At 44.8% G+C, this 23,239-nt stretch overlaps 1 protein-coding gene across 1 annotated transcript in view; it reads left to right on the top strand.

The window, feature by feature from the left end:
• PTPN13 (protein tyrosine phosphatase non-receptor type 13) overlaps nt 1-23,239 on the top strand; it is a 135,563-nt gene that overhangs the window by 110,549 nt on the left and 1,775 nt on the right. Inside the window, exons 33-44 of the mRNA XM_056855303.1 lie at nt 887-1,097; nt 2,564-2,634; nt 3,015-3,070; nt 5,102-5,216; nt 6,489-6,623; nt 9,840-9,919; nt 10,406-10,461; nt 16,314-16,417; nt 18,372-18,520; nt 18,966-19,056; nt 21,041-21,378; nt 22,649-22,864. Of these exons, the coding sequence (XP_056711281.1) occupies nt 887-1,097; nt 2,564-2,634; nt 3,015-3,070; nt 5,102-5,216; nt 6,489-6,623; nt 9,840-9,919; nt 10,406-10,461; nt 16,314-16,417; nt 18,372-18,520; nt 18,966-19,056; nt 21,041-21,378; nt 22,649-22,864 (1,622 nt within the window). The remainder of the gene's footprint in view (nt 1-886; nt 1,098-2,563; nt 2,635-3,014; nt 3,071-5,101; nt 5,217-6,488; nt 6,624-9,839; nt 9,920-10,405; nt 10,462-16,313; nt 16,418-18,371; nt 18,521-18,965; nt 19,057-21,040; nt 21,379-22,648; nt 22,865-23,239) is intronic.

The raw sequence follows: 23,239 nt of genomic DNA on the forward strand, positions 1-23,239 counted from the left end.
AAACAAGTCTCTAATACTAGAACACAGGGTCATCTGCTGAAGCTGGAGGGCGAGAGATTCAAAACAGATAAAAGGAAGTATTTCTTCACACAACGCATAGTTAAATTGTGGAACTCCCTGCCCCAGGATGTGGTGATGGCTGCCAACTTGGAAGTCTTTAAGAGGGGAGTGGGCATGTTCATGGAGGAGAGGGGTATTCATGGCTACTAGGATCGGAGGAGCATGCCGAATATATTAGGTGTTGTGGAACACAGGCAGGATGGTGCTACTGCAGTCGTCTTGTTTGTGGGCTTCCTAAAGGCACCTGGTTGGCCACTGTGTGAACAGATTGCTGGACTTAATGGGCCTTGGTCTGATCCAGCATGGCCTTTCTTATGCTCTTATGTAACTTTAAAAAATTGGTGGGGAGGGAAATGGAAATAAACAACTCCCATGAGGAAATGCAGCCATGAGCATGCATAAATTGATGTGGGTTCTGGATGCCTCTGTAGCTGTTAATGTACAGTGAGTAATGCTGTCATAACAAGGCACACAGAGACATTAAAGGAGTAAGTCTGTATACAAAATGTCGAACTTTCCCACCATTGGCAGGAAAGTGGCAGCTGTCAGAAAGTAGCATGAGATTGCATGCGCACAATTGTCTTTTCTCCACAATTGTACACATTGTTCAGAATTATGCAGATGCAGATGTTAAATGTTTGTTAAATGTTTGGCTTCTGTGATCACCACCTGTGAACAGTATGAACAGAACCAACAAATCATCAAATATCTTTGCCGCAAACCCCATTTTCAATCCTGCAGTTGTTGCAGAATCAGTACTTGGTATGTAAAAGAACAAAATGATGGAAATGTATGCAGCTCTTTCTTTTCCTTCCTTTTCCACCAGGTATCTGTATCGCAGGCGGTCACGATAGCCTTTATCAAGTGGTCTACGTTAGTGATATCAGTCCAAAGTCTGCTGCGGCCATGGAAGGAACTCTCCGCATGTTTGACATCATCCATTACATTAATGGGATCAGCACGCAGGGAATGTCTTTGAAAGAAGCCAAGAGGACGCTGGAGATGTCACTTCCGGTGGTGGTACTGAAAGCAACAAGGTACTTCCTCGGTGTGGGTAAATGTGATAGCTAGTCCTCCAGTTTTATGAATCTGCAGGGCACAGACAAGGTAACAAATGCTTGGCCTGTAAAATGTGGGTCTCAGAGGGAGAGCTGAGCCACATGTTCATAGAGCAGCCAAAATGTAATCATCTGGGACTGTACCACTTCAGAATGGAGGTGTGTTTGATTGGGGGAGGGCTGGCAAGCCTGCACATTTCCTCGTTTTAAAGAAAAATACTCTGCATGTAGAAAATTAGTGCTTCAGGGAGCTGGTTTCAAGCATAACTTTCAGGCATGCTAATTTTTCACATATAGAGAGGAGGTTTTTTTGTTTTAAAAAAAATGCTACTTCCCTTTTATTTAGAGGTCTGCTCAAAAATAGAATTCCTTTCCTGATTTCTGAAGTAGTATATCCCTTCTGGGGTGATAATTCTAAGTTTTGAAATGTGATTGGTTTTCTGGTTTTTAATATTGGATTTATTATGCACAGTTGGAAACTCCCTAGACCATTTTTTTTTTATCAGAAAGCTTGGCACAGAAATATTTTAGGTGAATCTTCCTGTGCCCTTCTATTGTTTAGTAACATCTAAGGATGCAACCCCAAAAATGCTTTCTTGGTGGTAACCTCATTGAATAAAATGGGACCTATTTCTGAATAGACCTGCTCAGGATTGCTCCCTAAGTTTCCCATATGTGTGTGTGTGTGTGCCGTCAAGTCATATGGTGACCCAGTGGGGTTTACAAGGCAAGAGAGGTTTAGAGGTGGTTTGTCATTGCCTGCCTCAGTGTGCTGAGAGAGTCCTAAGAGAACTGTGACTAGTCCAAGGTTATCCAGCAGGCTTCATGTGGAAGACTGGGGAATCAAACCTGGTTCTCCAGATTAGAGTCCACTGCTCTTAACCACTACTCCTCGCAAGCTTCCTTTAGGCACTAGCAATCCAAAAACAGCCTAATTAGGACTGAGCAAGCCTTAGGAGAGAAGAGGATGTTGGGAGCAGTTGAGAGATGTGGGGCAGGGGGGAATCCGGAGGGAGATGTGGAAATTGTCTGTAGCTCCTGAGAGCTTATTGAATCGTATAGAATGGGAGATTTTGGTGAGAAGGTGAAAAAAACACACATTCAAATCATGTATCTTCTTCCTTCTCTTCTTCCTGCCGCCACCAGTCCTAGCAAGCACTCCAACTCCACGGGCACTTTCACACAACCTGAATAATGCACTTTCAGTCCGCTTTCAATGCACTTTAACTATCGTTTGCAAGTGGATTTTGCTGTTTCACACAGTCAAACGCAACTGCAAAGTGCATTGAAAGTGGACTGAAAATGCATTATTCAGGTTGTGTGAAAGCACCCTACATGTTGTACTTGTTGACAACATGTATCTGTATCCAGTTTGCAGTATATATCTGTATCCAATTTGCATCCAGTTTTGAATGAGCTGAACGCAGAATTTCTTCTCGTTTCAGAGACGCTCATCCAGTGTTTCCAAAGAATAAAAGCACAGCGAACTCAAGTCCGAAGTCAATCAAACCTAATGGTAAGAAATGTAATTATATTACCACTTGAGAGGAATCTGTTGATGGGCAAGCACAAGGAACAGGAAATAAAAACATCCAGATAGTACTTGTACTTTCTCAAAAGTATGCCCCACTGAGTCCAATAGGAATTAGTCTCCAGGAACAGTGTTTAATAAGCCAATTAGGCACTTTTAAAGTAAATGAGCATTGGGTTGTAAGTGGATTTTGCTTGCCACAACCTTCCCTCCTACGTGGGCTGTTTCAGCCCTACCAAGCCGTAGTGTGCATTACAGCCATTTTTTTATCTTGGAAGATACAAAATTAATAAGGGTTATTTGATACATATTAATTAATTGGCAAACAACAACCATCCCCTTTCCCCCGCCCCTCTTTCTTTAAGGTCATCTTGTCGGTGAGCCCTATAGCAGAGCAGAACTCGATGCGCATGCGCCCAAGGTAAGTGCCCAGGGGAAATCAGGCTGTTTTCGCTTGCAGCCACAGTGGGAAGCATTGCGCCCCATTGAAATGTGCCTGGGGGTTTTTTGGGCGTGTTTTTAAAGGCTAACTTGACCCAGGACCAGTTTGCTCTTATAATGCACTCATTGTGATCCTGCATCCACAACTTGATGAATGCAAGTCAGTTCAGTTCAGTCTATTTACAGTCATTTGACCAGCAAGTATCAGTAAAAAATTGACAATATTAAAACCCCAACTGAGGACCTCCGTATCTTACTGGCTACATAACAGAACTTTGCCATTGAATAAGAGGTAAAATCATCTTTATCTTCTAATAAAAAATTAACAATAAAATCATCCGAATGGCTAACATTTCTAAAATTTCTAGACAACACCAGTAAAATCAGCTTATTTCTAGCCTCCTGATAAAATTCACAGTGTAATAAAATATGTATAATTGACTCAACTGAATTACAATTACAGGGTCATAATCTGGCCTCTACAGGTATTTGCTGAAATCTCCCGCTGAGCATAGCTGACGGAAAGGCATTAAATAGGGCTCTTGAAAAGGCCCATTGAAAACTAGAAAATGTAATTGATGTTAAATAAGGTGCGCTAGGCAAACCTTCCCAGCTCTTTAAGATGGATGCAAGTCATGTGCAGAGCAGTGTGAGAGAGATGGAGCATGTGTCCAGGGCAGTTATCACTCCTGAGCAAATCTGCCAAGAGTATTTGGATGCCACTTTAATGTGACAATATTTGTGCCTGCTGTTAAAGAGTCTGAAGATAAGATGCGGCATCCTTAGGGGAGGGGCCGTAGCTCAGTAGCAAAGCATCTGCTTGCCATGCAAAAGGTCCCAGATTCAATCCTCAGCATTTCCAGTCAAAAGCATCAGGTGATGTGAAACACCTTTGCCTGGGACCCTGGAGAGCTGCTGACAGTCTGTGTAGACAATACTGACCTAGATACACCAATCACCTGACTCAGCATAAGAACATAACGAGAGTCATGCTGGATCAGACCAAGGCCCATCAAGTCCAACATTCTGTTCACACAGTGGCCAACCAGGTGCCTCTAGGAAACCCACAAACAAGATGACTGCAGCAGCATCCTCCTGCCTTTGTTCCCCAGCAACTGGTATAAACAGGCATACCATCTCTGGTACTGAAGGAAGTTAATATCTGTCATGACTAGTCACATAAGAAAGCTTTATATGTCTGTGGGTAACTCTGAGGAAGCTAAGCCTGTCTGTGTCTGGAAAGTGTCTTTGCTGTTTAGGATGCAGTTGAAGACAATTTTATTTAGGGCTGCATTTGGTTAAGATTAGTAGCAGTCCTGAGTAGTGATTTTAAACTCTGGTTTTATGTTTTTAATGTATTTTATTCTGTGTTTTTAATCTATTTTTGCCAGCCGCCCTGAGCTCAGCAAGGAAGAAAGGCAGCTAATAAATGTTTTTAAGTAAATAAATAACTGAATTTAGAGCCTAATCCTTGCTGTGGGGCTGTGGCTCAGTGGTAGAGCATCTGCTTGGTATGCAGAAGGTCCCAGGTTCAATCCTCAGCATCTCCAGTTAAAGCAACTAGGTGATGTGAAAGACCTTCCTCTGCCTGAGATCCTGGAGAGCCGCTGCGGGTCTGAGTAGACAAAACTGTCTTTGATAGACCAAGATCTGATTCAGTATAAGGCAGCTTCATGTGTTCATGTGAAGGATAGCTGATAAAAAACATTGTAGGCTTGCAATTCCTATGTACTTATTTGCAAAGCTGGACATTGGATTGACCGATGAATATTGTAACATCTAAGCAGAAGGGAACAGTGTGTGACAGGTAATAGAGTTTGGGGCTTTTTGATTGTAGGTTAGGTTTTGAAAGTTTGGAAAAGACTCTTTTATCACCTGTATGTTTGGTGTTATCCAGCCAACCTCTAGTGTATACCTGTCTGTATTTCATTGTCTAGCAATCAAAACGGCCAAATCCACATTGAAACCATACTTAAACAGAAAGATAATTCAGATTTCTTGTTTTCCTTAGGTTAATGGTGACTTGAACAATAGTCACCAGAAAAAAGGGCCAGGGAATATCACCATCTTGAAAGAGACATCTCCAAGTGATGCCTCAGATTTTTCTAGCTACAATAACAACTCCGGTAAGGACATTTATGAAAACTTTTACCGACTGCCTTGGAACAACAACAGCTGATCAGTTAAACTGAACGAGGCTGTTGCTGTTATTATTGTTACCCTGTACTCTGTTTCAAGCTGTAGGAACCAGCAATGTATATGATGCTTTATGCAGGGACGTAATGTGCAGTGGGGAGGGTGTATCATAGCCCTCTCTCTCAGCGGGGCCTTCTTTCTGGCCCATCCCTGTGTGTGGCTCAAGGGCTCAGAAGGCGATCATACACCTTTATTTCCCTGACTCCATATGTGTTATGGAGCTAGCTCAGGAGACCTCTTCCTCTCTAACCTCTTATTCTTTCTGTCTGTTAACCCATCATGCCACATATAGGCCTTTTATGCAGGGACTTTTCCTCACGGTCACCTCCGCTGACTGCTTCGGAGCTTCCTCTTGATTATGCATGTGTTTTCCTCCTGTCAGAGGTTGCCTCGCTCTCCCCACGAGTTTTGCCCGGGTTTTCCTGATGCTGTTTTAGCCAGAATATGGGCAATGCGGGCAAAATGCACAGGGAGAGTAAGGCGACCACTGACGGTTGGAAAAGGCATGCATAATCAAAAGGAAGCCCCAAAGCAGTCGGCGGGGGTGACCGCAAGGAAACGTCCCTGCATAAAAGGCCATATTTTCTATTTCACCCTCTCGTTTCCTCCTTACTGCTGAGTCAGACCATACTTGCAAGTAGGTTTTTACTCGCAAGCTATCTATAGTTGCTGGCTTCTCACTGGGGGAGAGAGGTGGGCAGAAGTACCAGGAATCTTACATTTCCCCTTCCCCAGGGTCAGGCACCAGTGAGACATGGGCAGCTCCCACCTTGTGCCAACCTGCTGCTCTCACCTTTGGTGTTTCACAGGTCCAGTGGGGTCCCCCCATCTGTTGTCTCTCACACACATACCCAAATATTTAGGTCCATTCCTTGAGGAGTTTACAGGCTGTCAGCTTCTGAATTATGGGAGACAATGGAGGAAAGATGGAAATCATGGAAGAAAGATTTGACATCCCATGATGCACATATTTCGCATTGGCATATTTTCCTTCTTTTTCTAGTAAAGGGAGGAATGAGTCTGGTTTGGTTAGGTTTTTTAAGGATTGCCTAGCAGTAAGAAAGAGATAAGAAAGGGGGGGGGGGAATCCCAAATAAATATTATTAGGGAAAGGGGTCTTGGGAACGCCACTGTTCTGTGAGCGCCAATTTTTGTATTGTATTTTTTCAAAGCAGTAATGGGACTTTGTAATTATTTTATAGCAGAAGTGCAAGACGCTGATTCTTTTGACGAGGACGATCACAACGAAGTCGTTCAGTACCTTTTGGACGTTGTAGATGAAGAAGCCCAGAACTTGTTAAACCGGAACAATGCCAAATCTGGGAATCATCTGCCAGGTACTGTTAAAACCATAACATCTGACACGCGGGCAAGGGAAGCCCCATAAAAAGCCAGTAGAAACTGTGACCAAATAGATACAGTTTTGCAGATTTTTTAAAAAATGAAGGCTGCAGCAGCCAGTAGCGCACCATCGCCACAGCGCTATGCCAGCATATCTTCGAGATATGCCAGCATAGCAGCTGCCTGAATGCTTTTGTGCCCCCCCCCCCCCCAGATTAGGATGTCAGGGGACTTCTAAATGCTGATTTGGCCTGTGTTTTCATTAACTTTTGCCCCTTAAATTACTGACATGGGGCTTTTTTTGCACTGGGTTGTTGCTTCAGCTTAGCTTCTGAACTGTTATCGTTTTACACACAGAAAACCAATGCAGTTAAGAAGCCAAGTTGCAGCAAAAAGCCTGCAAGGAAAAACCCATGTAGAAACGACGCTTAAAGTTACATGGTCACTTGGAGCACAAATCAGTGAGATGCAGGAGATTCTCCTTTCCACCCCGATAAAAGATTTGCATTGGAGCATACCACAACAACTATAATGGAAAAAATAATGACAATTCACTGAGTATTGTATTATAAAATCACAAACATAAATACAGAAATTCAGAAAATCTTGCATGTCGAACAGAAATTGAAAGTACAAAAAAAATCTTACATGCTGAGCAGATGTTCTGCATTTCTGTATTTAGTTTGTGGTTTTAAGATACGATACACAGTGAATTGTCTTTTTCGGTTTCATTGTGTGCTTTGGCATTTTTGCTGTGGCTATCTTATGTGATGGTTCCTTCTTTTATGACTGATTTTCTCCATCGCAAGCAGGCGTATGGGCTCCCACGTCAGTCCTGTATGCTTCCCCAGTGGGACAACTGAATAGCTCCGCAGGGCCATTTCAAGCTATGGTTTGGCACCAGTCAGCTTCTGACTTGGCAGAGAGGGAAAGAAGAGTCGTTCAAGGGCATCCACTTTAACAGCTACCTAGATGGGAATCAGATTCACCCTGAATCTCCCTCACAGCTGCAGCTACTCCTCAGCTGGCAGGACATGCAGGCTGGCGCTGGAATATTTATGAGATCATTTTTGAAAGCTTAGGCGTGTGAAGAAATCCAGTGCACCAACGTGTATGATTTACAAAAGAAACTGGCCATTTTCTTTCTTTCTTTTTCCCCCTCAACGTTTGAATTTTAACTGCTGGCAGCTGCCATTTTTTTCTGTTGAACCTTGAACCATCTGACGTTCTTGTCAATTAAAGCATATGAGGCCATAAATTTTCCAAAGGCTTTGTGTCCCACAGAACGAGGGATGTCTCCCTTTTTCTGGCAGACCATCTATGTCTTTATTGGTTCTGTGACAGGAAGCTATTCAACAGGTTTTTTTTACCAGCTATTCAACAGGGGTTTTTTTACCATGAAGATAGTATGATAGAAAAGGTTTTTTAAAGAACAGATATAATTATAAATTTTTACAAACTATTTTAAAACATTTTTTCCACAGAAGTGTTTGAAACATACAGAAAATAAGACAAAATGGCTAAATTTGACCAGATCTTGTTTTCAGTCATGCTCTGTAACGTAATGTAATGTGCCCATGTCTTGGGAAACTGATCTTTCTGTCCTCTTTTTGATACCTCCCCACCCACCTCAACTTCTGCTGTTTTGTATCTTAATTGGGTCTGGTTCCAGGGACCCAACTCATTTCCCCCACAGCCACTAAGCAGCTGCAAGATATGGCATTTGTACGGTCCTTAGGGGCCTGATTAGGCTTAGGGATGGGGGGGGGGCAAAAGCACTTCTTTCTCCCTTGCTGCAGTCCAAGCTGAATTGGGCCCCTGCAGACGGTTAAAATGCCATTCCCCCCAGCTGCTGTGTGGCTTTAAAGTGTCACATGCAGTTCAGACGTAAATCTCTCTTCCAGTTGAATGTAACACTTTGTGCATCTGACAGGGTGGTTCACTGAAACTTCTGCCATTATAAGCCTGGAATTGCCCCGGTACTGTTTTCTTATGTGGTTGCAGCAGATTAACACGACTGTCCCTCTGAAATTTGATAGGAGGACAAAGGTGTTTTTTTTCTCCTTTAGGATGTGTGGCAAATCCTTCTTTTCTTCTGCATTCCTGCCATCCCAGCACCATTCAGGCAGAACGCTACCTTGCCTGTTCAATAGTTTTCTCTTTAACATTTACCTTTTTGACTGCAAAGGGCTAGTTGTGTTAGTCTGACATACCAAAATAAAAAGCCCGTGGCACCTTCAAGACCAACAGTGGTCATTTATGCATGGCAGTTTTACCTGAGGTTTGTTGCTCACTGGACCCACACTTTCCTGTTGGGATTCTGTGCACCAGCAGTCTCCAAGCTCAAATCAGGAAGTATTTGAATCCCTGGCCCTTGAAATTCTGCTTTGTAATTGGCTGTGGTGAGAGAAAAGTTCCTTCCCCCCCAAAACCCAATCGCCGCATTAAAAAGCATTTTAAGAACATAAAACAAAAAACGGAGCAATCTGAAAAGAGGGGTGGGGGGAGAAATCCAAGCCTTGGTTTTTAAAAGCCTTTCTTCTGCTCAGAAAGAGCTCCCAGGAAGCAGGAAGTATTTGAATCCTCGCCTCTGGACATGCTGGTTTGTAATTGGCTGTGAGCAAAACTAAGCTTGCATGTCCTGCACTTTGCCTTACACACAGAGATTTCACCCGGGCTGAGCTCAGGGGAGAGGGAAGAATCAGGTTAACAATGGGAAGGTCTGGGATTTGTGAGGACTGGCAGCGAGGTCATCTCTAATGGAGGGGAAACTCATGCATAACTCCAAGGAACAACCGAGACAGATGGGGGGTGAACGTGAGTGAAAGTACCCGTGCATAAACGACTAATATTTATTTCAGTATGCATTGTAGGATATTCACAGTCTACTCTGTGTGTGGGGTTTATTATGACATTCTTTAAAACAGTGCCAAAAGCTTGTGTTGTGTGAGTGAGTGAATTAAAGATTCCGGGGGTGATGATTGGCAGGGCCAGTTCAAAGTTTTTGTTGCCCCAAGCAAACTATACCCAACACTTCCTGGGACCACACCTTTCCCGTCCTACTGATAGCAGGGTGTGAGCTTGAGTCCCTTCCATATGTCAGTGCTGTCCTTGTTCCACCCAAGCCTTCATTTGGGTTGCTGACTGGGGAGCTGGGCATGGCAATTTTGTGACTTTCCCCCCTTTCTTCCACTGTATTTCTTTCCCTGTAGAGGCAAACGGGAAACTTACAGAAGAAAAATCAGAAGACACAGATTGCGATGGATCATCTTTGCCTGAAGATTTTCCAGAGGTAAACAAAATGTGATGCTGATGGTAGCATTTCCCCCTCAAAAAAAAAAAATTTCAACAAATTTGGTGCCAAATTTCCAAAATGTTCCAGTTTTTTCCAGTTGCTATGGCACACACCTGCCCAGTTCTTCAGAGGCTTTATGCTTCCTCCCTTTCTGTCTGATTTTATTTTAAAGAAAAAGAATGGCTTGACTGTCCATTTCCACTTCTACCCTTACCCCCAAACTCTGATGCTGATATCAGGGTGGATGGACATTGTTATCAAAAATAAGCACTTTGTGTAAATGGACCCTGAAGCAGGCTAATCATGTTGGGAGTTTGCCAGTCTTCCAAAGCTACTGTTGTTGAGATGCCCCTCTCATTCAAAATAATCTACTGCAGAAAACTCTGGGAACAGTTGGTTTTACATTAAAGCTTCTATCCCCCCCCCCCCCAAATACCTTTTATAACTCACGGCAAATTATGTTAACTTGTTTTTCTTCTTTAGCCACCACAAATAAATGGCTGTGAGGAGCACTGTAATGACAGAGGGATTTCGGAAAGGTGAGACTTTTTCCAAGAGATGTGCTCTGCCACCTGTGATGTTTTTCTAGCACCACAAATGAATGGAAACAAAGTACAGGCAGCCTGTATACAATGCTTGTATATGTTAAAATTTGTGTTCCTTTTATCCATATATAAGGAAGGCATGTCATGGGGGAGCCTTTTGCTTTCATAAGGGACTGAACTGTTGTGGATTTCACCCAAGACGAGATCTGTTTTTCAATAACATCATAAAATTCAACTAGAGATGCTTGTACCTGAATTGTGACCCTTCTGCATACGAGATGTGTGCTTTGCCCCTGAGCTGTGTCCCCTCCCAGAGAGCCAGCATGATGTAGTGATTCAGAGCTGTGGACTCTAATCTGGAGAACCAGGTTTGATTCCCCACTCCTCCACATGAAGCCTACTGGGTGCCCTTGGGCTAGTCACAGTTCTCTGCAAACTCTCTCAGTCCCACTTACCTCTCAAGGTGCCTGTTTTGTGGGGGGAGGAGGGAAGGCGATTGTAGGCCGCTTTGAGACTCCTTACAATAGAGAAAAGCAGGATATAAAACCAACTTTTCTTCTTCTTCCCTGTATGGGTCCCATGGGCAATAAATACAGCTCAGTGCCTAGCATCAGCCACATGTACGGTTGGTTGCCTCTTATGTTGCTAGGTTTGTTAACTGGTGGCTTCAAACCACGTTCCAAGGATCCACGAGATTCCTTGGAGGCTTATGTAGGGTTCCTCAGAAGACAAAAATAATGAAAGGCCTTCCCTGAAAGATAAATTCCCCACCATATACCAAAGCTTACCTGTGATCTACAGCCACAGGAGGGGTTCAGTCAAGCCAAAGAGATAAAAATTTTAGACATCCTAAATGACTGTGCCCTCGAACAGTTGGTCATAGACCCAACCAGAGGGGAGGTGATCCTGGATTTAATACTCTATGGTGCTGCCAGTGACTTAGTGCAGGATGTGGATGTAGTTGAGCCAGTTGGCAATAGTGATCACAGTTGCATCAAATTTAATTTATATGGGAATTAATTTATATGGGAAAGTGACTGGGAAATCTCACACAATTACCTTTGACTTTAAAAGAGGGAACTTCTCTAAAATGAGAAAACTGGTAAAGAGGAAGTTGAAAGGAACAGTTGGGAGGGTTAAATCTCGTGAAAAGGCTTGGGGGTTACTCAAGTCCACATTACTAGAGGCTCAGCAAACTTGTATACCGCAGGTCAGGAAAGGCAGTAATAAGTCCAAGAGGTCACCACCATGGCTAACGGGTAAGGTGAAGGAAGCAATTAGAGAAAAAAAGTCTTCCTTCAGAGACTGGAAGGTTTGCTCAAACGAGGCGAACAGAAGCAAACACAAACTTGCACAAAGGAAATGCAAGCAGATAATTAGAGATGCAAAAAAAAAAAGATTTTGAGGGGCATATTGCTAAACACATCAAAACAAACAATAAGAAATTCTTTTATTAGGAGTAGGAAACCAGCTAGGGAAGCGGTTGGACCATTGGATGACAATGGGAGTAAAGGAACTCTAAGGGAGGATAAAGCGATCGCTGAAAAACTAAATGAATTCTTCTCAACTGTCTTCACTGTTGAAGATACAGGGCAGATCCCTTCTCCTGAACAGAGATTTTGGAGAGGGGAAAATGAGGAACTGAGGCAAATAGTGGTAACAAGGCAGGAAGTCCTAGAATGTCTAGACAAACTGCAAACTAACAAGTCACAGGGACCAGATGGTATTAATCCTAGAGTTCTTCAAGAACTCAAATGGGAAATTGCTGAACTTCTAACCAAGATATGTAATATGTCCCTTTGATCAGCCCCTGTACCAGAGGACTGGAGAATGGCCAATGTAACACCCATTTATAAAAAAGGTTCCAGGGGGGACCCAGGTAATTACAGGCCAGTTAGCTTAATGTCTGTTCCGGGTAAATTGGTGGAAAGCATTACTAAAGATAGAATTGTCAAGCGTGTAGAAGGGCAAGGTCTTCTGGGCAAAACCCAACATGGCTTCTGTAAGGGTAGGTCCTGTCTCATTAACCTTTTAGAGGTTTTTTGAAAGCGTCAGTAAGCATGTGAACAGGAATGAGCCTGTGGATATTGTGTATTTGGATTTCCAAAAAGCTGAAAAATAGGAAGCAGAGAGTAGGAATCAATGGTCAGTTCTCCCAATGGCGGGATGTGAGCAGTGGGGTGCCTCAGGGATCTGTGTTGGGACCGGTGCTTTTCAACCTGTTCATCAATGACCTGGAGTTGGGGTTAAACAGTGAAGTAGCCAAGTTTGCAGATTACACCAAATTATTTAGCGTGGTTAAAACAAAATCGGACTGTGAAGAGCTCCAGAAGGATCTACATACTGGAAGAATGGGCATTAAAATGGCAAATGAGATTCAATGTAAGTGTAAAGTGATTCATATTGGGGCAAAAATCCCAGCGACAGACCAAGAAAGGGATCTTGGGGTGGTAGTGGATGGCTCAATGAAGATGTCAACCCAGTGTGCGGCTGCTGTCAAAAAGGCAAATTCCATGCTGGCCATAATTAGACGAGGAATAGAGAATAAAACTGCTGATATCATACTGCCCTTGTACAAATCTATTGTGAGACCACACTGGGAACACTGTGTACAGTTCTGGTCACCACACCTAAAAAGGATATTACAGAGCTTGAGAAGGTGCAGAAAAGAGCAACCAAAATAATTAGGGCTGTTTAGCTTGGAAAGAAGGCGGCTAAGGGGAGACATGATAGAGGTCTATAAAATTATGCATGGTTTGGAGAGAGTGGACAGGGAGAAGTTTTTCTCCCTCCCATAATACTAGAACACGGGGTCATCTGCTGAAGCTGGAGGGTGAGAGATTCGAAACAGATAAACTAAAGTATTTTTTCACACAAGGCATAGTTAAATTGTGGAACTCCCTGCCCCAGGATGTGGTGATGGCTGCCAGCTTGGAGGGCTTTAAGAGGAGAGTGGACATATTCATGGAGGAAAGGGGTATTCATGGCTATTAGTTAGAATGGATACTAGTCATGCTGCATACCTATTCTCTCTAGTATCAGAGGAGCATGCCTATTATTTTGGGTGCGGTGGAACATAGGCAGGATGGTGCTGCTGCAGTCGTCTTGTTTGTGGGCTTCCTAGAGGCACCTGGTTGGCCTCTGTATAAAAAGACTGGTGGACTTGATGGGCCTTGGTCTGATCCAGCAGGGCCTTCCTTATGTTCTTATGAGTGTTCAATGTGTTCTAGGGATTGTCTCAGTTCATTTGCAGGGGTGCTGGGGTCCAGCAGGCCTGTGTAAAATGCTGGGGCCCAGAACTGTTCCAGATCCCTTTGTTGTGAGAGTTCTTCTAGGTCTTTGTGGCCTTAGCACCCACACAGAGCTTCGATTTGCTAGAAATATCGTTTAAGCATGAAAATCCTCCAACTTGCCCGTTGCATAGTTAAATTGTGGAACTCCCTGCCCCAGGATGTGGTGATGGCTGCCAGCTTGGAAGGCTTGAAGAGGGGAGTGGACATGTTCATGGAGGAGACAGGTATTCATGGCTACTAGTCAAAATGGATACTAGTCATGCTGCAGACCTATTCCCTCCAGGATCAGAGAAGCATGCCTATTGTATTAGGTGCTTTGGAACACCCAGGCAGGATGGTGCTGCTGCAGTCGTCTTGTTTGTGGGCTTCCTAGTTGGCCACTGTGTGAACAGACTGCTGGTCTTGATGGGCCTTGGTCTGATCCAGCAGGGCTTTTCGTATGTCTCTGCCAACTTCTGCAGACTGCCAGGCAAATTCAAAGACCCCTTGGCCTTATGGCAGCCTCCGTTACAATAGTACAGTTCTCCAGACTGAGAATGAAGCCTCTCTTCAGTGCTAGTTCAGCCACAACTTCCAGCCAGTGCAGAGGGGCTCACAGGAAAAACTTCACCACATTCTGTCATCAGTACCCAGTAGCCTCATTGGATGAACTTACTTTACAGAGCTTTTTTTGCACCTCCAAGGCTGCAAGCGATCCTCTCAATTTATTCCAGTGTGTTTAATGGTTGCAATCCATCATACAGGTAGGCATGTTTAAGAGCTAGGGTTGCCAACTTCCAGGTGGCGGCTGGAGATCTCCTGCTATTACAACCAATGTCCAGGCAACAGAGATGAGTACACCTGGAGAAAACGTTAAAGAAGGTGGAGTTTATGGCATTATACCCCATTGAAACCCCTTCCCTCTTCAAACCCCATCCTCCTCAGGCTCCACCCCCAAAATCTCCAGGTTTTTCCCAACTTGGAGCTGCCAACCCCATTAAGAGCTCTGAAATTAGTGAATTGACGTATGCCTAACTCTGTTGGATTGAGAATTAATGTCTATAGAAAAGCCTGATTTTTATCTTTAATTTTTACAAGGGGAGCTTGCTGTGTTTAAATTCTTGGAAAATAGAAGTGTTAATTTATTGCTCTCATTTGTTGAACTAACAAGCAGATGCAATGGCTTTGTGCCGCTTAGTTTGATGTGCTGTGCCATAGATATCTGGTTTAATTTGCCATCTGTGGGCAGTATTATTTTTGTTGCACACTCCCAAATAATCATACTGTGAAAAGTATGAATAGCAACCGTCTGCTATGTAGGAAGCGTTATGTCCATGGAGACTATCCAAAATCTTTTTTTAAGGAGGATCTGCACTGTGCCCCAATGCCCTCCAGCAGCTCTGCTGTCGGCTTAACTTGGTCTCTAAGCTGGGGCCTACACGCATGTTGCCTTCAACTGGCCAATTCTTGAGGCAATGCCTTACTCTACTGTAGAGATAGAGAGTTCCTACCTGGGTTGCTGGCTACAACAAAATTCTTTATCGCTATTATTTACCAGCTAATTCCCAGGATGTTACCCCAGACGGTTCCAAACGTTGTGACTTGGTTTTCAGCCTTGATTCTGTATTCAAGAGGCGTGCCTTATACAGCTCCAACTTTTCCCCACGGCGTGAATTGATCAGAAGGGACCATAAGGAAGCCTATTACCTTTCTAATATCATTTTAAATAAACAAAAAATAGAAGAAGAAGAGTTGGTTTTTATACCCCGATTTTCTCTACCTTTAAGGAATCTCAAACCGGCATTACAATCGCCTTCCCTTCCTCTCTCCACAACAGACACCTTGTGAGGTAGGTGTGGCTGAGAGAGTTGCCCAATGCCTGTGTCCCTGTGGAGCCCCAGAAGTGGAGGGCCTGCCTTACTATGTTTTGTCCTGCCTTCTCTGCCAGATCTAAGTTTCTTGAGGCAGAATTAGTCAGCCTTGATTTGGGTCCAGCAGTGGAGAAAATTATTTTTCTTCTACTCCATGGCTTCATTGTAGGCATTGTCTGCTATGAAAATTTGAGTTAAAGTTGTGCTTGGAGTCTAATTTGTCGCAGGCTGATTAGTGTTTTGGGGCCAGCCTATCTTTTTGCTCCTTATTAATTTTCATCTAATCAATTTGGGTTTGTTGTTCTCTTGTGAACCTTTGCATTTTATGTATTTTTAATTTAACCTAAGATTGTAACAGCCTTTGTCCGTATGCAACAAATTGTATTACTACTGTGTGTGTGTGTGTGTGTTTGTTAAGTGCCGTCAAGTTGCTTCCGACTCATGGCGAACCTATGAATCAGTGTCCTCCGAAATGTCCCATCTTTGACAGCCTTGCTCAGATCTTGCAAATTGAGGGCTGTGGCTTCCTTTATTGAGACAATCCATCTCTTGTTGGGTCTTCCTTTTATATAGGAGCCTTATTAAAACTAAGATCCTCATTAGGAAGTTGTGCCCTATTTGTTTTATAGCTACTACCTTATTTGGACTGCTTGTCTTTTAAAAAAAAAAATTGTTTGTCTAAGGGACTGTTTGTCTCTTTAAGATTACCTCGGCAACCTTCAGCCAGCCAAGGAGATGATGATGAGATTACTTGGGGGAGTGAAGAGCTCCCAATTGAATCAATCAACCAGAAGCAGCCTGTTGAAGGTAAGCAGCCAGTTGGACCTGCCCATGCTGGTCCCCAACATTCTCTGTGGCATGACCAAGGAAGGCAAACCTGAGGCAGCCGTGTTACTCCTGGGCAAAACACATGGTGGGGCCTCTCCTTCACCTCCAAAAGCTGTCAGTAGATACCATTTAGAAGGAGGAGGAGGAGGAGTTGGTTTTTATATGACGATTTTCTCTACCACTTAAGGAGGAATCAAACCGGCTTACAATCACCTTCCCTTCCCCCTCCCCACAACAGACACACCCTGGTTGTTTTGAAAGGGCCTGCAGTTAGTGCATGCCTGTAGAGAGCCAGACTGCCTTAGCTCCTGTTTCTCTTTCCACATGCATTGAGAGGAGCAGCCAAACAGGAAGATGAGGCAGCTCAACAGTGGTGGGGATTCCTCCGTGTCTCTTAATCTTTGGCTTGTTCCTCACTACTGTACACCTCAAATGAATACACGTTCACATGAAGCTGCCTTCTACTGAATCAGACCCTCGGTCCGTCAAAGTCAGTATTGTCTACTCAGACTGGCAGCGGCTCTCCAGGGTTTCAGGCAGAGGTCTATTCACATCACCTACTTGCCTTGACCCTTTAACTGGGGATGCCAGGGATTGAACCTGGGACCTTCTGCATACCAAGCAGATGTTCTACTACTGAGCCACAGAACCTCCTGCTGTTCAGCTCTCTCAGTGGTAGGCTTGACATCAGTGAGGTCATAACTGGCCCTTCCTCTTCCTGACACATGACTCTGATGTCACGTGCTTGCAGCTCAATGTAGGGAGGGGCTTTGGCTCAGTGGTAGAGCATCTGCTTGGCAGGCAATAGGTCCCGAGTTCAGTCTCCAGCATCTCCAGTTAAAAGGAACAGGTGATGGGAAACACCACTGCCTGAGACCCTGGAGAGCTGCTGCCAGTCAGAGCAGACAATACTGACCTTGATGGAGCAATGGTCCAGTCCAGTAGAAGGCAGCTTCGTGTGTGTTCATGTGTGCCCTAGGTCTGGAAAGGTTGAAGACCACTACTTGAGAGCATTCAATGTGCTTCACGTCCATTATCCTGTATTCCTTAGAATAACCTTATAAGCTAGGACATTATCCACATATTGCCAGGAAAGGACCTGCAGATGAGAGATTGGTTTGCCTAAGACCACCTAGTGGGTTTATGACTAAAGAGATATTTCAACTGGGACATTATTCCATGATTGGTTAATATTGTTTATATGCCATCTTTATTCACAAAAGTGGACTCAAGGAATTCCCATCTCACACTCTGGGTCACTGTAAGGGAAGTATAATCGTTTACAGAAAAACAGGATTCCTCAATAGTTGGGTGGAGGGGTGCTAGGACTAGAAATGAAGGTGCCAAAAATGAGGTTAATGTAGACAATGTATTAGGGCACTTCAGAGGAACATTTCTCCCAAACAGTTATGTGTGCTTTGATACTGCAATTAGCATCTCAGCTTGCTTTTGTGTTTGATTCCCATGGGATTTAAGCATGAATAGTTTTCAGTGATCCAGCATTTTCTGGCAAGCAGAATCCAAGGCTTTCTACTTCCCATCCAGCCTACCTTTTCCAGTTTGACATGATTCACTTCCTCCACTTTGCATAAGAAGCTAGCAATAAAATTAACGATGCATGCAGTTATGTATTAGATTATTAACTGACATTTGCAAAAGCTCGGGAGGGGGGGAAGCACTGCAGGTAGCAGATATGAACTGATGTAGTAATAGGGGATGGGGGAAAAGGTATACCTTCGAGATTATTTATGGAGAGTCCTTATGAAAGCTATAACCCTTGTATGTTTTAATTAGCTTGTGACAACCCAAAAACTGGGTGTGCTGCCAGGCAGGGAACCTTGGCCATATTTCACAGATCTGCACGACCAACCGGAAAGGCTGCCCTTTTTTGATTTTTATAGGTGCCAATAAATCCATTTTCTTCCTGTGCCAGATTGCCCATTGGTGACAAACGAAGAGCTTGCGGCACTTCCTGTGGTCCGAGTACTTCCTTCCGGCAAGTATACGGGGTCAAAGTTGAAGTCAACAGTGCGAATGCTGCGAGGCCTGTTGGAACAGGGGGTCCCTTCTAAGGAGATTGAGGTAAACAAGCACTCTTCTTCCTACTGGAAAGCTAGTAAGGGAGGGTTCAGTTCAGCTCATCACCAGAAGGAGATGGACTGTCACATCTGTATCCAGCCCTTCCTTCAGTGAGCCTAGAGGGAATCGTATTTAAACCTTACTAGAAGACTGCAAGATAGAGATGGAGACTTGGCCCGAAGCTGCCTAGTGGGCTTCATGGCTGAGTGAGGGATACTAAACTCAGGACTCCCCAGGCCTAGTCCACAGCTCGTTCCACAACACGGAAGTGTACCTCCCGTGCCTCTGATCTTGGAGGAAACAGTTAACTAGAGTTTCATCTGAGAGGTGACCAGACAGAGGTCATCCAGCGAGCATAATGGCAGAGTGAGGATTTGAACCCGTATCTTGCTTGTTAACCAGCTGTCCTTTCCAGCAAACCTTATATCATCTGTCTGCCTGTTTACAGAATCTTCAAGACTTGAAGCCTTTGGATGAGTGTTTGGTGGGCCAAACAAAAGAAAACAGAAAGAAGAACAGATATAAGAACATACTGCCCTGTAAGTCCCAGTGTCCAGAAGATTTTGTTTATTGTTATTATCATTTAATGGTCACCACCCATAGATTCTGAGCCAGGAGATAACTGCCAGAAAGTGTAGTGATGGTGGAAAGTGTCGTCAAGTTGCAGCTGACTTAGGGCAACCCCGCAGGTTTTTCAAAGCAAGAGACGAACAGAGGTGGTTTGCCATCGCCTGCCTCTGTGTCGAGACCCAGGACTTCCTTGATGGTCTCCCATCCAAGTTCTCACCGGGACCCAACCCTGCTTAGCTTCCAAGATCTGACGAGATTGGGCTAGCCTAGGCCATCCAGGGGCAGGGGTGAACTTAATCACACCCTTTTCAGTCAGGGTGTAATACCAAATTTGAAAAGTTGAACTTGAGAGGTAAGACCATGACACAGAAAGGTGAGGTGTTCCAACCTTGCGTGTTTCTAGAGGGCCAAACTAGAAGTAACAGGAGCAGCCATGTGAATAACATCCAGTATAGACCTCTGGTAAAAAGCATGATTTTCCTGGATGCCTGATCTTGGTCTTGGATGGCGGTTGCATTCAGGCGAATATAGTGTTGCCAACTTCCAGGTACTAGCTGGAGATCTCCTGCTACTACAACTGTTCTCCAGCCGATAGAGATCAGCTCACCTGGAGAAAATGGCCGCTTCGGTAATTGAATTCTATGGCGTTGAGGTCCCTCCCCTCCCCAAACCCCGTCCTCCTCAGGCTCCGCCCCAAAAATCTCCTGCCGGTGGCAGAGAGGGACCTGGCAAACCTAGGTGAATACCAGAAATGCCAGTTGGACTGCAGAGTGACTGGAGCCCCTTGCTCTGCCTTGTTAATTTGGGCGTAGCACATTTCCTAAGAGCAGTAACATACCTCACCCACTCAGTAAATTTCCCATAAGATCATTCATATAAAAACATCCCATGTAAAGCCTTTGACTGGTCACCCTGACCTGTCTTCCCAAATGATCCGTGAGAAGTTTAGTGCCCTGCCCTGATTCGCATTCTACTTCCCAGGTTTTTAGCATGAAAACGAGTTGCTCATTAAACCGGTACTAACCTTTGCTCCAGCCAGACACGTACCCCTCCACCATCATCCCTATGGTTGCTTTGGAAAAAAGCTCATAATGACCTGTTACGCACACTGGAGGTACTCCTGATTTTCTTGGGAGTCATTCTACAAGCACTGGAATCAGTTTGGGCTGGGTTCTTCCATACTTCTCCCCTCCCTGTGCATTTTTGCAGTTGTGGAATCAGTTTGTTTTCTTCTGCATGTGGCTTAAATAATGAGTATTTTCAAGGGAAGGAGCTGTCGTCATGGGTGTTGTTATAGGTGGTGTCACACCACCCTCCCTATGTTTTCAAAAAAAAGAACTGGCACTTCAGCTGAGCCCCACCATCAAAATTTATGAGCTGCCTTTGCATTTCAGTGTCAGGGAGATGCCTGTTCCTTTGAACTTGACACTGAGGCCATTTATGCAGGGTCGATTTTGATGCTCGCTCAAAGCTCTTTTTTTAAATGTGACCTTTAAAATGCCTATTCACAGTCCAGATGCAAAAGGAGAAATTCCACCTCCCACACTCGCCTGTGCCTTGGTTCCTTTCATTAGCAACCGCCGTTTGCATAGCTAACGCGCAGCTGTGATTTTGCATGCTTCCTTGAGGGGATTCTTGGAGGTGGGGCGGAGAAAACACAAAAGGTCTCATTAAAGGAGCTCTTAAGAAATGCGAAGAAGGTTTGCGCTGGCTTCGCAGTCACTTCCTGAATGACAGTTCAGCGTGAAAAACTCCCAAAAAATATGTGGGGCACTTCAGCCTGGAACACGCTGCTAATTACCAAGCATAAATGGCCTGAAAGTGCTAATGCATCTTCTTGCTTATCTGCAATGTACCACGCACAACTGTTTGGAGCCGCTTTGTAAAGGCAGTGGAATAGGTTGCAGGCAAGCTTACAATTCAGAGAACCCGGTTCTGTGTTTGGGGTTGCAGATGACACGACCAGAGTGCCTCTGGGGACCGAAGGGGGCTACATCAATGCCAGCTTCATCCGGATGCAAGTGGGGAGTAAAGAATACGTTTATATTGCGTGCCAAGGGCCCCTCCCTACCACTGTGGCGGACTTCTGGCAAATGGCCTGGGAACAAAACTGCACCATCATAGCCATGATGACCCAGGAAGTAGAAGGCGAGAAGATCAAATGCCAGCGGTATTGGCCTGACGAGCGCGGCAAAACCACGATGGTAAACGACAGGCTCCGGCTCGCCCTCGTGAAGGTGCAGCAGCTCAAAGGCTTTGCAGTAAGAGTCATGGAGCTAGAAGATATTCACGTAAGTGAGCCTGGATTCCTGATGCATATAATGGCTTTGTGGGCAATGGGAACAGGGGGCGGTCTGTTGCTATTCCAGTTCCTGTGATTGCCGGGATTCCTGAACCAGCTTGTGTTAAACAGTGGTTGAACTGTGGTCATTTTGTACAGTGTGCCGCTTGGGAAGCCACAGATTCTAATTCCACCTTTCAACTCGGGTGGCTTGGAGACAGCGGGGCAGGGGAAGGTGTGTTCCCTTTGAGAGCCAATTTGAGGGCAACAAAGATGGTGAGGGGTCTGGAGACCATGTCCTACGAGGAAAGGTTGAAGGAGCTGGGTATGTTTAGCCTGAAGAGGAGAAGACTGAGAGGGGATATGATAACCATCTTCAAGTACTTGTCATATAGAGGAGGGTGCCGAGTTGTTTTCTGTTGCCCCAGAAGGTCAGACCAGAACCAACAGGTTGAAATTAAATCAAAAGCGTTTCCGCCTAGACATTAGGAAGAATTTTCCAACAGAGCGGTTCCTCAGTGGAACAGGCTTCCTCGGGAGGTGGTGGGCTCTCCTTCCCTGGAGGTTTTTAAGCAGAGGTTAGATGGACATCTGTCAGCAGTGCTGATTCTATGATTTTAGGCAGATGATGAGAGAGAGGGCATCTTGGCCATCTTCTGGGCATGGAGTATGGGTCTCTTGGGGTGTGGGGGAGGTAGTTGTGACTTTCCTGCATTGTGCAGGGGGTTGGACTAGATGACCCTGGTGGTCCCTTCCAACTCTATGATTCTGTGGTGTAGCAGAAAGTGGGCAGGCTAATGAGATGACCACTGAAATTAGGACAAAAATGAGAAGAGGTGGGGTATAACACGAACGATCCATAATAAGACTTTCCTGCCCAGCAAAGGCCAAGTGGATTTCTTTCTCTTTTTTTAAGCTTATGTTGATAGGGTGCAATAGCATCTTGTAGTGGCAACAGAGTCTGGGGAGGGGGATAGCAGAGGGTGGGGTCATGTACCATCCATAGAAAGAAAGCTCCAGTTGTGTGCGGTGACTTATAAAATCAAGCCACTCTTCAAATCTCTGGCTTATACGCAACCAGCTGTGCCAGGGTAAAATCTGCCTTCAAGCAGTAATACCGTGTCTGTGAAGTGGATGAAAGGAAGAACGTGATGGCTACCTGTTGGATCTGATGAGGATGCCGGCAGGAACTGCCAAAGGACACATCCTACATCTGCTGAACTGTTGCTCTGCTCAGCAGATCTGATGCTGACTCTTCCTGTGTCTGCTTAAAACCTTAGACGGGTGAACTCCGGAGTGTGTCCCATTTGAACTTTACTGCCTGGCCAGACCACGACACTCCCTCTGAGCCAGACGATTTGCTCACTTTCATATCCTACATGAGGCACATCCACAAATCAGGACCAATCATCACTCACTGCAGCGCAGGCATTGGACGATCAGGGACGCTTATTTGCATCGACGTGGTCTTGGGACTCATCAGCCAAGATCTCGAGGTGAGAGAAATTTCTGGGGTGGCCCTGTTTATGGGCATTTGAGCTGCCCTTTTCCTGTTTTTTTTTCTTTTAAAAAACAGGTTTTTCTTCTCCACAGTGGCTCTGAAGCCTCTGAGGAGGTGCCGCGGCTTTGCTGCTTCCCGTTGCCACGGATCTACCCCCCGCCTTCAGGAATGGGCTGCCCGTCTTTTTAAAAATTATTCTGTGAGATCAGTACAACAGCTACATTTATATAGCATGTATATAGTATTTCTCTTAAGGGACTCAGGCAATCTGTTGGAGTCCAGAACTACACATCGAGCCATCAACCCAGGACCGGAACCGCAGATCTCCGCTGAACAGGATGAAAATGGCAGGGTGAAGGGGTGCTGTGGA

The sequence above is a fragment of the Euleptes europaea genome, chromosome 9 (genome assembly GCF_029931775.1).
Source record: "Euleptes europaea isolate rEulEur1 chromosome 9, rEulEur1.hap1, whole genome shotgun sequence".
In the NCBI taxonomy this organism is placed as follows: Eukaryota; Metazoa; Chordata; class Lepidosauria; order Squamata; family Sphaerodactylidae; genus Euleptes; species Euleptes europaea.